Source organism: Hippocampus guttulatus, chromosome 15 (genome assembly GCF_054856545.1).
Source record: "Hippocampus guttulatus isolate MCC_2025c chromosome 15, RoL_Hgut_1.0, whole genome shotgun sequence".
Classification (NCBI taxonomy): Eukaryota; Metazoa; Chordata; class Actinopteri; order Syngnathiformes; family Syngnathidae; genus Hippocampus; species Hippocampus guttulatus.
Genome location: NC_141275.1, coordinates 6,427,213 through 6,443,319, shown reverse-complemented (window position 1 = coordinate 6,443,319; position 16,107 = coordinate 6,427,213). Strand labels below are relative to the sequence as shown.

At 40.7% G+C, this 16,107-nt stretch overlaps 2 protein-coding genes across 2 annotated transcripts; both read left to right on the top strand.

The window, feature by feature from the left end:
* Window positions 1-413: 413 nt before the first annotated feature.
* On the top strand, window positions 414-3,207 carry rom1a (retinal outer segment membrane protein 1a). Its single transcript, XM_086130993.1, has 5 exons — window positions 414-541; window positions 759-993; window positions 1,776-2,206; window positions 2,282-2,528; window positions 2,634-3,207. The coding sequence occupies exons 2-5, from the start codon at window positions 844-846 to the stop codon at window positions 2,847-2,849; spliced, it is 1,044 nt and encodes a 347-aa protein (XP_085987119.1). The 5' UTR covers window positions 414-541; window positions 759-843; the 3' UTR covers window positions 2,850-3,207.
* Window positions 3,208-3,301: 94 nt separating this feature from the next.
* On the top strand, window positions 3,302-14,484 carry frmd8 (FERM domain containing 8). The gene is made up of 11 exons (XM_086130994.1): window positions 3,302-5,984; window positions 6,812-6,909; window positions 6,993-7,160; window positions 8,895-8,996; window positions 9,269-9,327; window positions 9,477-9,643; window positions 10,695-10,907; window positions 10,982-11,105; window positions 11,205-11,354; window positions 11,795-12,023; window positions 12,116-14,484. The coding sequence occupies exons 2-11, from the start codon at window positions 6,819-6,821 to the stop codon at window positions 12,226-12,228; spliced, it is 1,416 nt and encodes a 471-aa protein (XP_085987120.1). The 5' UTR covers window positions 3,302-5,984; window positions 6,812-6,818; the 3' UTR covers window positions 12,229-14,484.
* Window positions 14,485-16,107: the final 1,623 nt, after the last annotated feature.

Genomic DNA, 16,107 nt, shown 5'->3' with positions numbered 1-16,107 from the left:
AAGTGTTACAGTTGTGAATGCTGCTTGTTGCCTTTCTATATATTTTTTTTTTCCTCGACGACACAATTGGGTCTTAGAATGGTCAAATGTGTGAAAGAATTCCCCCAAATAATTGTTACATGTGGTTTGTACTGATTTATGCTGACTGGTCGATGAAATCACAGAGTTCTTGAAAAGTCACATGTATAGTGAGCCTAACTAACTACAGAGCATGGTTCTTTGCCCTTTACAAGGCTACATTCTTCAGTACGGTACAGTGTGCATTCACATTTTTGTCACGTAATGGCTCATTGTATCCATCAGTATCTTGTGTTCTCAAATCCACTTTGTCAACTTTGTCCGCCCTCCGAGTACGATGGATGCTGAGCAGACAATAGCCTGGATTCCCTGACCAGTTTAATAGGATAGGCAGGCATTAGTATTAAGTTGCTCCCAGCATTCAGGTTTGCCAAATCCACTGTGTGGCACCTTGGGAGCTACACAGTGGTCGATTGCTTATTTGTGGACTTTTTTTTCAGTACCTTTTGGGGAAACAACTAAGGTGAAGTTGAATGCGTTAATGCTTGTAAATTGTGTTATTGTAGGCGTCGCATTTTAGAAACGTGATCCTCAAAGATTTCACACAAATGTCTTATTTTTGTATCTGGTCTATCTTAGTTTGTTCGTACATCAGTTGCATTGCTGTTGCAGTTGCATGTTTTCAAATTGCAGATTTGAATCTCAATGTTTTCCGCTTTCTTACTCTTTCAACCAATCAGACGAGTACAGCCTCGTCCCTGCGTGCTGTCGCCGTTCTCCTTCCCCTACTCCCCCCGGTAAGACTCGGAGCCCTCCGCCGCAACCATGGTGGTGATGAAGATGAAGTTCCCCTTTCAGAAAAGGGTAAAGCTGGCTCAGGGACTGTGGCTCCTCTCCTGGTGTGCCACAGTAGCTGGGGCCATCACCTTCACCCTTGGGTGCATCCTCAAGGCAGAGCTACGCAGGAGGGCAGAGGTAGGCCATTTATTGTTTCTGATTTACAGTATCGCACAAGTATTTGTGTTTTTGACATTTCGGCGCTTAACACGGGGAAACCATTAAACACTTGTACTTATAGCTTTTGTAGAAGTGCTAATTTTATTATTTCCATTGGACAAAATATCACGTGCATCAGAATTTGCCAGGCTGGGAGAAGCTTTTGACCTGATATAGGAATTGTAACAAAAAAAGGGTAAAATGTCAACCAAGCTTAATTTAAATGTCACATTAAAATCTTGTCCTTCAAACGTGGAGACCAGTGACCCACTTTGAATCCTTATTCATTATCTGATGAGCCATATCCTGATCATCTTAATCACATTAATCCCTCAACTTTAACAGGATCGGTTTTCTCTTGTCTTTTCAGGTGTATTTTAATTACAGTATACTTTGCATTGATCTATTTCAAATGCACAACAACAGCTGAATATATGCAAACCATCCCATACATAATGAATTTTAACAGGATGACTTTATTTCACAAACATCCACAGGGTAACCTGTGGATGTTTGTAAACGGAGAAGCTTCCAAATAAACATTTAACTCAAACCAGAAATATGGACCAAAAAAAGTTTTTTTCTGGTTTGATTTATGCTCAACAGTCTTGAATGTATAAACTGGAGTATGATGACTTTTGGAATCCTGTGATTTCATTCTATCTTATGTATTATATGTTATGTATTATATTATACATATTACTGTATACCGTATATATTATATATTATGTATTATATATTCTATTTTTACTCTTGTACAGGTAATGGATAATGCAGACATACATATCGTGCCCAACACCCTCATGATAGTTGGTCTGGCCTCCTTGGGTATCAACTACTTTGCATCAAAGATCTGTCAGGATGCCCTGGACGCTGGCCGATTTCCTCGCTGGAAGACCTTTTTGAAGCCCTACTTTGCCGTCTCTTGTTTCTTCACTGTCCTCATGCTGCTAGCAGTCATCATGAGCTATGCGATGAAAGGCAATCTGGAGTCTTCTCTGAAGGTGGGCCTGAGAAATGGCATCCGCTTCTACAAAGACACAGACACCCCAGGACGCTGCTTTCAGAAGCAGAACATCGATCGCTTGCAGATGGACTTTCAGTGTTGTGGAAACAACGACCACAAGGACTGGTTTGAGGTCCAGTGGATCAGCAACCGCTACCTTGATTTCAACTCCAACGAAGTGAAAGTGTAAGTCATGTGTGTGTGTGAGACGCATTACACAACGGATGAAATGAATAATCAGCAAACGATTCGTTTTCCCAGGCGCGTCAAAAGCAATGTTGATGGACGATATTTGGTCGACGGCGTCCCATTCAGTTGTTGTAATCCCACTTCTCCTCGACCGTGCATCCAGTATCGCCTCACCAACAATTCCGCTCATTATAATTATGAGTATGAAACAGAGGAACTCAACATCTATCTGCGGGGCTGCAGGGAAGCCCTGGTCAACTACTACATGGGCCTGATGAACACCATTGGGGCTGGAGTACTGTCAGTCTTCCTCTTGCAGGTATTTCGAGAGAGACGCCTGGCAATAAAATGTGCAGAGTTGGTGATTGATTCTTGTCATGCACAAAAACGATCATTTTTATTCCTGATGCCTCTTCATTCCCAGGGTTCCGTGCTGGTGAGTTTGCGCTTCCTGCAGACTGCGATGGAGGCTGTAGCAGGGAAGGAGAACACAGAAATTGAGACTGAAGGATACTTACTGGAGAAGGGACTGAAGGACACCTTCATGGAGTACTTTGATCCTGTTCTCAAGCTTCTGTTGCTGAAAAACCAGGTGCAGGAGGGCACTCCTGCAGGCACAACAGCCCCAGCTTCCTCCTAAACATCGGGGTTGGTCACGCATGTGTATATACTTTTTACGAAGGGAATGAAAAACATTAAAATCCTGAATAATATCGTCTCCTTCCTAAAATTGTGGCCTATGTCATTTATTTATTTATTCTTTTATTTTTCATTCATGATTTTGCTTTTTCGGGAAACATGACGAATCGAACCAAATAGAATCCATCCATCCATCCATTTTCCGAACCGCTTGATCCTCACTAGGGTCGCGGGGGGTGCTGGAGCCTATCCCAGCCGTCTTCGGGCAGTAGAATGATTTGTATAATTTAGGATGGAGCCGGTTTTAGCAGAAATGGCCAGTATCCTGAAAAGATGTTAAGGGCAAACAATTTTGGGTTTGGGGCGGGGGCGGGGGGGGGGGTCAAAATATGACTTTGCCCATTATTTTAAGAAGGTTGGGGCGGGGGGGGGGGGTCAAAATATGACTTTGCCCATTATTTTAAGAAGGAGACGATGTTATGAAAATCTGTTGGGGGGGGGGGATAGAATTTGTATTTCCAGTGGACCATCAAATTAAAGTACATCAAAATATTTCACATTCCTCTTCAAATTGTATAAAGTGAATCTATGCATTCTCTATTGAATGCATGCCTTGCAGCAGAATATAGACAAGAAACATGTATTTTGCTCGTTTTGTCAACTACACCAATTGAAACATGAATAATACAACTCAAAATATCTCAACACATTACAGTACTATGTAAGAATGTGTCTATTGAATGTTTGCCTCTTATGTACATGGTATTTATTTGCATTTACAAAAAAAACACACACACACACAACCACTGGAGTCAGTTTTGATCATTATATTTGTGATTCCCTTCTGCTCTACTCCCACAAATACTTTTAGTTTCTCCTAGCCTACATTATATGATCCAGGGCTCACCGCAGACACATTACACCAGTAAAATTGTCACAAAAATATAATAATCATAATAATAATAAATATAATACACAGTTCATTTTTGCCATCTAGCGGATGTGCATTTAATTCTTCTGGCGGTCACTATAAGTCTCAGGTATGGATAGATGAATAAAGATACATTATTTATAACGAGATGTGCCATAGCACGGTGGTTTGGAATCATCATTACAAAAAAAAGTACTGATTCAAGTATTTTTGTGGGGGAAAGTAGAATAATAGAGGGGGCTCAAGAATTAAAATTTGAATGTCCTACTATATGCATAAATATATATAAATATATATATTGTTATAAATATAAATAAGCCGCTCCCGCACAACTCTAATTGCCCCACGGGAAGAAATTTTTCTGAATCTGAATCTGAATTCAGTAGACCAGGGGTGTCAAACTCATTTGTGTCACAGTCCACATTGCAGTTACGGTTTCCCTTAGAGGGCCGTTATGAATTTTGAGAACCCATATAAATGTTTAATCACCTCCACATATTACATACACAGCGCTCAACAAATTGATGGATAACTAATTTTAAAATCAGAAGTCAAGATTAATGACTGTTATTGTGGATTACATATGACAATTTGAAATTTTGGTTTAGACTTTAGCAAGCATCATGGAACTTGACATGCTAGATTTGCTTTTGCGGACCACATAAAATGATGTGGCGGGCCAGATCTGGCCCCCGGGCCTTGACTTTGACACCTGTGCAGGAAACTCAGTTATAATTCAAATGTATTTCAATTTCATTTCCTTTTTTAAAAACTATCAGACATGTCATGCACCATTAAATGATGCATTATATCTGGCTCCTGTAATGGTGAACAATGGGATTAAAAAAAACAAACCGATTAAACTACTTCAGTAATGCATTGGAAGCCATTAAGGGTGTCTTCTAACGTGACCCCCCTGTAAAACCTGTTAATCTCATTTGTTAATACGACACCTGCTGCCCTTGCAGTCTGAAATTGTAACTGCATTACAGAACTAATTCTTCTTACTGTATGTGTTGTCGTATAACATTGTAAATAAAGGTAACAATAATACTGTGCTGTGATGAAATAAATCGCAATTAATTGTATTTCCTAATGGGGAATAACAAAGTTTATTAATTGGGTTAATTAATTGGACACAATTAATAGCTGTTTTATTAAAAAGGCTTTTATAAAACATGTTTGGGAGTCTGTACTGACCAAATTCCAGTTTACAATCTCCAAAAGAGATCCAAGATTTTGTCCTCTATTTTTTAATGTCAATTTCAATCTACCCGGATAATATGATGATGATGATTAAGGGAAGGCATTACCTGGGCTCATCGTACAATTCAACATTCACAAATGTTTGGCCCTCACTGGGATACAAGGACATTTTTGGAACCCGTTTGAGTCCCGCTGACGAAAAAAAGTTTCATGGCAACTAGTTGTTGGAAAGATGTTCGTCAGCATCCCTACAACATGAGCAATTAAGTTGCTCTTGAGCAAGACCCTGATCCCACTGGTCCTGAGTTGAAGATGTGCAACACTGCACTCCCCTTTTGCTCTGATAAGCTTTTTTGTATGTACAGTATATGTGTTATCTGGTTTCGAGGTGGTCAATGAAATCATAGAGTATGATAAATACGAAATATACAAATTAAAAATTGTATACGTTACAATTTGATATACAGTATTATATTTATTTATTCTATATTGGTGCGTATTTCCACTTTGACTCCGTTTTACTGTAAGACTATATCGGTTTACTTCTGACATCTGACTGCATAATTATAGCTGCAGCGACGTCTGGATCATGTGATATATGACGTCATGTCCACTGCCTACCGGAAGCAATCTGACTCTATTTTCTATTCGTCATTTCCGAACCAATTTCGTCTAGCTTTGAATCATTCCATTAAACCGCACTCTATGCGTTTATTTCGGGTTATGTTGTAACGTGTTCTATTACATACAGTTTTGAACACGATTTTGGGCGTTTGAAAGGCGCTGTCACGCCCAGTAGTGAGCCGTTCAGAAAAAAACGATTCGTTCGTCACTCGAGCGCTCGGTAACAATCGTGCTTGTCCGGAAAGCTAGTTTCAGACAAGCTGTCGGCGAGGTAGTAAATCAGTGGTATGCGAAAGTGTCTAATGAGTTAAGATACCTTACTTCATGCCCACAGACGACAGAGGAGTGGAGCAACAACTACACTCAAATTGACAGGTTGGTCGACCACTACGAAATATTGCTCTTCCACTAGCACTTAACAGTTTAGGCTGCATGCTAACATCATTAACGCTAATAGTTTTAATGTTGTTTTTTGTTGTTTGTTTGCTTTTTTAAGTCTAGGGCCTACCAGCTGGGTGAATGCTATTGCAGTAACATGTAAAGACTGTTTTGTACTCTCTTGGCACCTCGTTTAGAAACCTTAAATTGACTGAGTCTGAATGCTTCATCCTTGAACAATTGTTTGACCGTATATGGACACACTCGGTAGAATTCGTTTCCCAATGTTTATCTCGCTAGCCATTGTTGCCGGCCTTAAATAACGCTTCGCACAAGTTAGCTGGAAGTATTATGGCGATGAACTAAGTCCTGTGGAATCCCTTGTTGATGGGCAGACGAACAGTGACACATTGAGACTAAACGATAAATCCACGTCAACAAGTTATCATTGCTTAACCGGGGTGTTTGTTTCCGTCACCATGTCGACAGTCACAGAAATATAAGTTAATTAATGTACTGGAAAAGATGCTTCCCTGTTTTGAAATAACGTCATCGCACAACTAATCGTCATAGCCTACATCAAGCTATTTACTGCGGTCAGGCCAGCCTCCACTCGAAAAATTGAAGTCAAGCCAGCCGCCACAGGGATTGTTAATACTCTGCAATACGGTAATGTGCCGCCAGCGAGCGGCATTTTTAATTAGCGTTGGTATTATTCGTCGGGGGCGAAACAATTCTCTGCTGGAAGGGGGTCAAAACGTTTGAGAATCCCTGGCTTAAATAATGCATTGATATGCACACAGGTTTTTCTCTTTGTGTTTCAGATTTGAGATGGAAGGAGATGTGTGTAGCTTCCCCCCAGAGTCGTCAGATGACCGCTCACAAAGAGGAAGTGTAGCTTCTTCTGCTACACTCTCCCCCTGTATGTGCAATGTATAAATCATCATGTGAAATACTCATCGGGACATATATCTTATACGTATTTTAACTGTGTTTTCCTCCCAGCTCAAGATGTGCTCATATACCTGTTTGGTGACAGCGCGGTACACTTATCAGTAGAAGGGCTCGGCAATGTTACTGTGCAGGAGTTGGGTCGTTCTGTTCGAGAGGCTCTTCATGTTCCTGAGTGTGCACAGGATGCTTTTGCCTTCTGGCTGTCTTCTCCCCTCCTTGGTAACAAAAACATACTGTGCATACGTACATCCTTGTCAGCTCTGTTCTCACTTTAATTTTTTTAAATTTACAGAATATTGCCTTTTTTTCAATGTTATTTTAATCCATCCATCCATTTTCTGATCCGCTTTATCCTCACAAGGGTCACGGGGCATGCTGGAGCCTCAACCCAGCTGTCCTTGGGCAGTAACACTGAACTGGTTGCCAGCCAATTGCAGGGCTCACAGTGATGAACAATCATCCGCTTTCACATGTGCACCTAGGGACAATTTAGAATGTTCAATCAGCCTACCATGCATGTTTTTGAAATTTGGGAGGAAAATGGAGTACTTTGTAAATAGCCACGCAGGCAGGGTAGAACATACAAACTTCACACAGGGAGGCCGGAGCTGGGATCGAACCCACGGCCTTTGCACTGTGAGGTCGACACGCGAAAATCAACCATTTTTAAGTGAGCAAAAGAACAAGAATTCAGAATTTTGAGACTCACTAATATCTGAGTTCTTGTAAATTAAACAAAAAATAAAATGTGGCTTTGCCCAACTTGCATTGTTCTGTTCTCATGCTTTTAACATTAACTTGAATTACTTTTTTTGTGAACACACAACTTATTTGCAATTACTGGGCCACGTTTGCGGAAGTGTAGCACAGAAGCGACAAAAAGAAAAGATTTTATCTGAAGAAGGATTTTTCCAAACAAAGTGTGACAACAATTCCAAGACTCGTGTCACTGCGGGTTTGTAAAGTTAGCTGTGCTGTTGAGTCTGACATACTTTTCAAGCCTTGTGGCCCTGTGGTCTTCTGCAGCTCTGCCATCACCACCATCTTATTTTCGGCCACGTCTTGAGCTTTGCGCATCCGCTCCCAACCAACCCAAATCGGCGGTGGGTTCAATCCTGAGTCCCTGTGACCATGTCCAAGTGTCCTTGAGTAAGTTACTGCTGATGCTGCATCATCAGTAGGTGACTGAGGAAACAACGTGAAAGCGTTTGGCGTACCTTGAAGGTCAAAATGGACTCTACAAGTGACGGCCCATTTACTATTCTCGGACAGGAACTGTCAGATGCACGGCCTTGTGAGTAGTTGGCATAATGAAGTTGAATTAGCCACAAGTTGTTCTGCTACAATTTTCTATTTGTCTCCCTTGTGGGGAAAAGTAAACACCACAGGATTTATTTGTAGTTTTGCCAGTCAATTGTCTTGCCCTATGGCAAAACTCGCAGTGGACGATGCTTGACATTGGAGTTTGACCGCTTCTTCCTTGGCAACATCAAGCTCCTCCACCTAATTGTCTGGCGTTTGGTCTCTGAATCTTAATGGAAGAGCCACAACTTTTCACTGGTACTAAATGGACTTGAAGTCCTTTTTGGATCCCAAGGAGGAACCAGATTCTTGGGGTGGGGAAACCAAGGTTTGGTATTATGCTTGACGAAAGAAAATGGTGACTTTTTTCATTTGGTATCTTGAGCGCAACTTTGATTTGTCATTTTCAGCCAGAGGAGATCAAGTCAACAAATGCAATTATCTTGAACTTACAATTTGACAGGGAATGAACTGTGAAGACACACCTACAATCTGTACAAAGACTCTATAACTTATGAATCATATGAGGGGAAAATGAAATGCAAATTGAGAATTTTTGTAATTTTAACTGCTTTTATTTTTCTACACACAGGAACTTTACAAATACAGATGTAGCCGATCATCTTGTGTGCCTCTTGTTTTTTTCAACAGAGCTGCAGTTAAAGGCAAGGCACCGACCGTACAAGGTGTGTCGCCAGTGGCAAGACTTGCTGTATCGCTTCACAGAAGCCTCAGAGGAAGACATTTCACAAGGTGAAACATTGGACTCAAGCCTTTCTTTTTTTTTTGTCTTGTGTTAAATGATGATGTTTTGAACATTTTTGATGTTGAAATGTGATTTCATGCTCAGAATGAAAAAGAGGGTCTAATAGTGTGGATGTGTTTCAGAATTTCTACGTTCAAATATAGATACATAAAAAGTGACTTTAAGTCTTTGTAAAAGTAGTATGACAAGTCCATCCAATTTACTCAGTAATATCACCTCACCTTCATGCACTCAAGGATTTCCCCTTTTCACTCTTCAGATGAGCCCTGCCTCCAGTATCGTCGGAACGTGTTTTATCCCAAATTTAAAGAGCTGCAGGTATTTATTGGTCTTTATCCCCAGTGAAGGATGGATGGATGGATTTAAGTGTGTGTGTTTTTATTTTTGTATTAAAAGCAGTGTGTATAGCAACATGATTCAGTTTTAATGCCTCTTTCTGTTCAATCAATCACAACCATGTTCTTCAGATAGAAGATGAGGGAGTGCTACGACTTTTATATGAAGAAGCCAAGCACAATATCATTACTGGACGATACCCCTGCGATCCTGAACATTGGGCCTCTCTTGGAGGCTTATCTCTTGCTCTTGATGAGGGAACAGGCCTGGAAAGGCAGAAATTGACCTCTGCTATACGGTAAGTAAAGGCTGGGCTATTCGCAGTCAACAGATGTTTTCAGGCTTTTCTGCTATGAATGAGTCTTTTGTCACGATTCAGAAATGCCACCTCACACTTGCATTTGAATGTACTCATCTCCTGTCCCTCAACACAGATAATATTCATCCATCTGAATAGGGTACACTCTGTGCTAGTGGACAGCCAATTGAAGAGTCCCAAATCTGATTATCAATTGCAACTTGCCTCTTGCACTGGGTGAAAGCAATTTGAGGTCCACAAAATTTGAGAGCATTTGCAGTAATTGTCCGATTCATTGACTGCATTCGTATGTTTCAGAGACTTTGCTTTATTGCCACAGATACACATCTCAATTTAAATAGTTAAGTATTGTTGTAAAAAAAACAACAACAAAAAACCCACGTCGTTTTCCTGTACTCTGTTAGTACAGCTGGATCTCGCTGCATACACAAAGCTAATTTTTGCTGCTCATGAAAACTAATTACAGAACGCGCACACTCCCTTGGACCCCGTGATGGAAATTCACAGGCATTTTGCATAAAGGCCAACACTTTTTGTGTGAGGAGGAGGCACTCACCACTGCATCACTCCACTATTTTCTACAGATTTCAAGTATCAATGGATTATCTTTTTCCCGACAGTAATGCTTTCTGAGGGTGGGATTGAGGCACTAAAATATTAGAGGCCTGACACATCACTTTAACACAGGAATCTTTGGAATAATTGTGTGCTTTTAAGATAATAACACTTAACTCTCGACACAGGCTAAAATAGTATTCATTTTATATTTGTGAGGAGTAGCATTTTTTTTTTGGTCACAAATAGTTAATAAAACTGTAGTTTCTCCACTTCCCCACTGGGTAGTGCAATTCTCCTTAGACTCAGAAGATTGTACTGCGATGCACTTGCCGAAAAAATTGTATGTATGTATGTCTTATTTATGGAATACTATACTGTATATGAAAATATCTGAATGCCTGGAGCAATGTTTGTTTATTCAAATACAGTATGAAAGTGTTCTATCATTGATGCTGAATTCGTCCACCCGCAGAGAGAAGAAGCTGTCTTCTTTCCTACCAGCACATGTGGCCATGGCGAGTGGAGGTTTATTCTCGACGCTGAGAGGGAAGTCAAGCCGTCAGGCAGGGTTGGAGCAAAGTCTTTTGGAAGAGTACCGAAAGATCAACTTATCTGGAGACTGTCAGCAAGACCCAGAGCTTATACATCAGTACCTGAGAACATGTCACTCTCTTCCTTATTATGGGTAAGAGATCCTTTCATTAAAAAAAAAAAGGTGACATCTCAGAGAATTGACAACTTTAGGAACTGTTAAAACAGGTGTGCTTTTTTTGATGGGGAGATTGACAAACCTGCCCAAGGAATCCTGCAGAGGGTCAAACGCAAAGCTGTCATAGTCGGGATCTCGCTGGAGGGAGTTTATGTGATGGACATCAAAGACAAAGTGGGTGCTCTTTGTTTGTCTGCTTTGTGAAATACATAAGGCACTTTCCATTTCCCACCCATAACACTGACTGCTCTTCTTGGATATATGTCATTGCAGCATGTGCTTCTCGGCCTGCGCTTCTATGAGCTTTCCTGGGACCACAGCTCCCCCGAGGAGGAAGGGGACTCGCACATCTTATGGCTTGAGTTTGATGGCGACGAAGATGGTACTCCGGTTAACAAGTTGCTGAAAATTTACTCCAAACAAGTAAGTATGTTATGTTCATTAATTTTGTCCAGGTCCATCATTATTTCATGGCTGGCAGAGTCAAGGCTTTAATTGGTGTTGAACGTACTGACTGATGTCAAACACAGGCGTAGCACAAGCAAACACAAGTTTAAAAAACAAACAAACAAAAAAAACGTGTGTGTGTGTGTATACACAGATGTAACACAGCTGCACTGACCTCTAATCCTTTATTTCATTTCTTAAAACTCACCTACTCCGCAGTGATTTTAACCACTTTTACATATTTTTGCTTTGTTTTCTTTTTCAAAATGTGTGTTCGTGTTGGTGAGGTGTTGCATAATTATACCTCTATTACATCCTCCTGTCAGGTCTTGATTTCATCATGTGTAGGTGATGCATTCATGGGCCACACAAAACGAAGGCTCGGCTGAACTGTCTGTTGCACATCTGTTGGTCAGGCGGAGCTCATGAGTGGCTTCATCGAGTTTTGCGTGGAGCTTCGGTCAGTGTCTGAGGGAGGAGCTGCAGCGGAAATAGATGGTGATTCAAGTCGGTCACAACAAGCCTCTGGCAAAGATGACGGTGACAAGCATGGACGCGGGGGGCGGCGTGGGATGTTGCGCCGGCAGAGCAGCGTGGTGTGCAGCCGGGTCCATTCGCTTAACACCATAAACTATGTTGACAATGGTGAGTCTTCCTCCTCGATCACAATGCAGAGATGAATCAGGATCCCAAGAGTTAATTCAACTTTTGTCTATTCTCTCTTTTTGTCTCTCCAGGAAAAGAAATCAAATGCTTAAAGCCCAAAAGAGCTGCATCCTTTTTCACGCGACAGACATCTGGGCCCATGTACTCTTCTGTGCAAGTAACAGAGAGCTCAGAGCAGGGTTAAGATTTTCCACCTGCAGCACTGCCACCCACTCACAAAGACCAAAACAGACCATTTAAAAAGACGTTTGACTGGGGATGGACACAAAAACACATTAACACTGGACCAAGTGAGAGATCTTATGATGACCATATTTATCTTCTGATGTATATATTTTGCATACATGTTAATGTGAACACCCAAGTGACTTGATAAGGATCACAAGTGCTGACAACAGCCGAACATACGAAGGAGAAAAGCCTTGATGAAATAACTGCTACTGGTGACTATCGCGTGAACCTGAAAACTTCTCTTCGGCATAACAGCTGACTTACCTCGATTTCCTTTGCAACCCTCGATAACCTGAGTAACTCATTACCACCACAGCTATACAATACAATACAATACATGCTGATTTATATAGCGCTTTCACAACAGCGACAGCTGTAACAAAGCGCTTCACAAAACAGTTAACATAAAGTAAAATAATAAACACAACACATAACATAAAACACGTACAGTCGTGCAGTCCTAACCACTTTTCCGTCACACGCTTTGTTGTTTGAAGCAGTTTGAGATGAAAGAGGAGAGAATCAAAGTGTCCTTTAACCAGTGGATCAGAGACGTCATACTCAAAATGTGCACACGTCGGCTACAAGCTAAGTTTCAAAGTCAACAAGAAGCTGTAGCATCCATTGACGAAAAAAGAGATTGGTTCACTTCTCCTGTCCCATGGAAATCCATTTCAATTCCAAGAGGCGACTCTCAGTTCCAAATACGCATCGGCGCTCTGCGCCAACGCTCCTCTTTCCTCATCCTCAACTTCAGCAGCCATCCATCCAGCCGCACCAACGCCGACTGTCCAACAGCGCCGACATAGCCACTGAACAAAACGGGATTGTGAAAAATGCTGCCCATTACAGGCGCAAAAAACACAAGCACCCCAGGTCTGTCCAGCACCGACAGTCAATGGCGCCGACATTCCTCCCAATCAACATCTGTGCTGGTACAGGCGTGCTGCCGAGAAGGCGCAACCACCAAGCACAGATACTTCTCCTTTGACGAATGTCGTGGCCAAAAAGCGCTGAAAACAGTCCATATCAGGTCCACACGATGAAACAACAAACAACGTGACAAAACAAAAGACAAAAATACCAAAAAAGAACAAAAAACCAAGGCTCTTGAAGAGCACTTGCCGAAGGCTGCCTACTCGGGCGCCATCTTGGAGAAAAAAAAATGCTATGCCTATTATGACCGCTTATCCTGACAAATTTTGGGAAACATCCTTTCAAGTCTCTTGTTTGCTTCTTTTTAAGCTGTCAGTGCCTTGTTCCAGAAGGTCAGCTTGGACACAATACTATGGGAATGATTCTTTTTTTAATTTTTCTTTATTTATAATTTTTTTTTGGGTGACTACGGCAGGTCAATCAATGTTTGCTGACTTGGGCACTATGTGATGCAATCAACAGCAGGTGACATTCTCAGAATGCAAACGGACAAGTTCATTAACATTTAATCATAACATTTGCTTGATCATGTCTTTTCATTGCAAAAAAAAATGTAACAAGCTGATGGGACTGGGCTTTTACATGTGCCTTGTGTTAAACAACAAAACCTCACGAAAGGGGCATCAAACAGAGTAGACATCAAGTTCCTTCCTTCATTTCCAGGCAACCAACTCCATATTTGTATTTTTCTACACTTGGAGAGGTTTGCTATGTTATGTATCCAACCTGTCACAATTAAATGTGTTGTTACTAATTTTATGCATGTCACACTGGAGACTAGGCATTCCAATATGTGTTATCATGAAAGATAAGGCTGAACTGTTTAGACATTTTCTTTGTTAGGGGTCGTACGCAAGACTGGAGTCACGTGTTTCCTCTTCGGCAGTCACTTTGCAGAAGTTCCTTTCATGTTTTGTGTTCCGTTTGTTCCTTCAGATGGCTATCGTGCGCTGCAGCAGTCAATGGAGTTTGGCTTTGTCTGACCGGTGCACTGTGTACTTTCGGGGGTATTTTCGACATTTAACTTACTCTGGAGGCAGTAGAAAGACATGGAATTGCTGTCAGTCATTCAGCCAGTGATTTCTTCTGCTTTTGACGATTAGCCTTTTTTTCCCCCAACATTTGCACTTCATACTGAGTGAGTGTAAAGAAGTCGTTGAGACCACACCACTCTTAAGAACAAGATATAAGTTACTGGTTTTTACTGAATAACACTGTATATATGATATACACACATATATATATATGTATTTAAAAAAACTTTTTCAGGTGACCATCCAGTGTTGTCTTTTTTTTTTTTTTTTTTTAAGCTACACGAGATGGCAATGCTAATGTCCTACTTAATGGTGCCGAAAAAAACGGCCAAGTACAGTAAGGCGTTTTTTGCCGAAAAATTGACCATGTCTAGTAAGGCATTTTTAGCAACGAAACACGACCATGTATATATATAGGCGTTTTTAGCCCAAAAAAACGACCATGTACAGAAAGGCGTTTTTAGCCGAAAAAAACGACCATGTATAGTAAGGCGTTTTTAAAACAAAAAAAACGACCGTGTATAGCAAGGCGTTTTTGCCCGAAAAAAACCAACCATGTATAGTAAGGCGTTTTTCGTCGAAAAAAACGACCATGTATAGTAAGGTGTTTTTAAAACAAAAAAAACGACCATGTAAAGCAAGGCGTTTTTGGCCGAAAAAAACCCGACCATGTATTGTAAGGCGTTTTTAACACAAAAAAGAACGACCAAATATAGTAAGGCGTTTTTAACACAAAAAACGACCATGTATAGCAAGGCGTTTTTGGCCGAAAAACCCCCGACCATGGGTCTGTACGTTTTTCTTTTTTCAGTATAGTAAGGCGTTTTTAACACAAAAAAACCCAGACCATGTATAGTAAGGCGTTTTTAACACAAAAAAGAACGACCAAATATAGTAAGGCGTTTTTAACACAAAAAACGACCATGTATAGCAAGGCGTTTTTGGCCGAAAAAAACCCGACCATGCGTCTGTACGTTTTTCTTTTTTCAGTATAGTAAGGCGTTTTTAACACAAAAAAACCCGACCATGTAGAGTAAGGCGTTTTTAACAAAATAACGACCATGTATAGTAAGGCGTTTTTAACACAAAAAAACCCGACCAAATATAGTAAGGCGTTTTTAACACAAAAAACGACCATGTATAGCAAGGCGTTTTTAACAAAAAAACCCATCCATGTATAGCAAGGCGTTTTTAGCCCCCCAAAAAAACGACCATGTATAGTAAGGCGTTTTTCATCGAAAAAAACCAACCATGTATAGTCAGGCGTTTTTAACAAAAAAACAACCATGTATAGTGAGGCGTTTTTAACACAAAAAAGAACGACCAAATATAGTAAGGCCTTTTTCGCCTGAAAAAAAAAGACCATGTATAGTAAGGCGTTTTTCGCCCGAAAAAAAAACGACCATGTATAGTAAGGCGTTTTTAGCCCGAAAAAACGACATAGTATAGTAAGGCGTTTTTAGCCCGAAAAAACGACCATGTATATATAGTAAGGCGTTTTTCGCCCGAAAAAAACGACAGTACAGAAAGGCCTTTTTAGCCGAAAAAAATGACCATGGATATATAGTAAGGCGTTTTTAGCCCGAAAAAACGACATAGTATAAAGCGTTTTTAGCCGGAAAAAAACGACATTGTACAGAAAGGCCTTTGTAGCCGAAAAAAACGACCATGTATAGTAAGGCGTTTTTCGCCCGAAAGAAAACGACCATGTATAGTAAGGCGTTTTTAGCCCGAAAAAAAACGACATCGTATACTAAGGCGTTTTTTTAGCCCGAAAAAACGACCATGTATAGTAACGCGTTTTTAGCCTGAAAAAAACGACCATGTATATATAGTAAGGCATTTTTAGCCCAAAAAAAACG

Bases quoted from the DNA above. Each gene is read 5' to 3' on its own strand.
- rom1a (XM_086130993.1), top strand. From the start codon at position 844: ATGGTGGTGATGAAGATGAAGTTCCCCTTTCAGAAAAGGGTAAAGCTG. The intron at 994-1,775 runs GTAGGCCATTTA...ACTCTTGTACAG, and splicing joins AGCTACGCAGGAGGGCAGAG to GTAATGGATAATGCAGACAT. The intron at 2,207-2,281 runs GTAAGTCATGTG...TCGTTTTCCCAG, and splicing joins AACTCCAACGAAGTGAAAGT to GCGCGTCAAAAGCAATGTTG.
- frmd8 (XM_086130994.1), top strand. From the start codon at position 6,819: ATGGAAGGAGATGTGTGTAGCTTCCCCCCAGAGTCGTCAGATGACCGC. The intron at 9,644-10,694 runs GTAAGTAAAGGC...GTCCACCCGCAG, and splicing joins AAATTGACCTCTGCTATACG to AGAGAAGAAGCTGTCTTCTT. The intron at 11,106-11,204 runs GTGGGTGCTCTT...ATGTCATTGCAG, and splicing joins TGATGGACATCAAAGACAAA to CATGTGCTTCTCGGCCTGCG.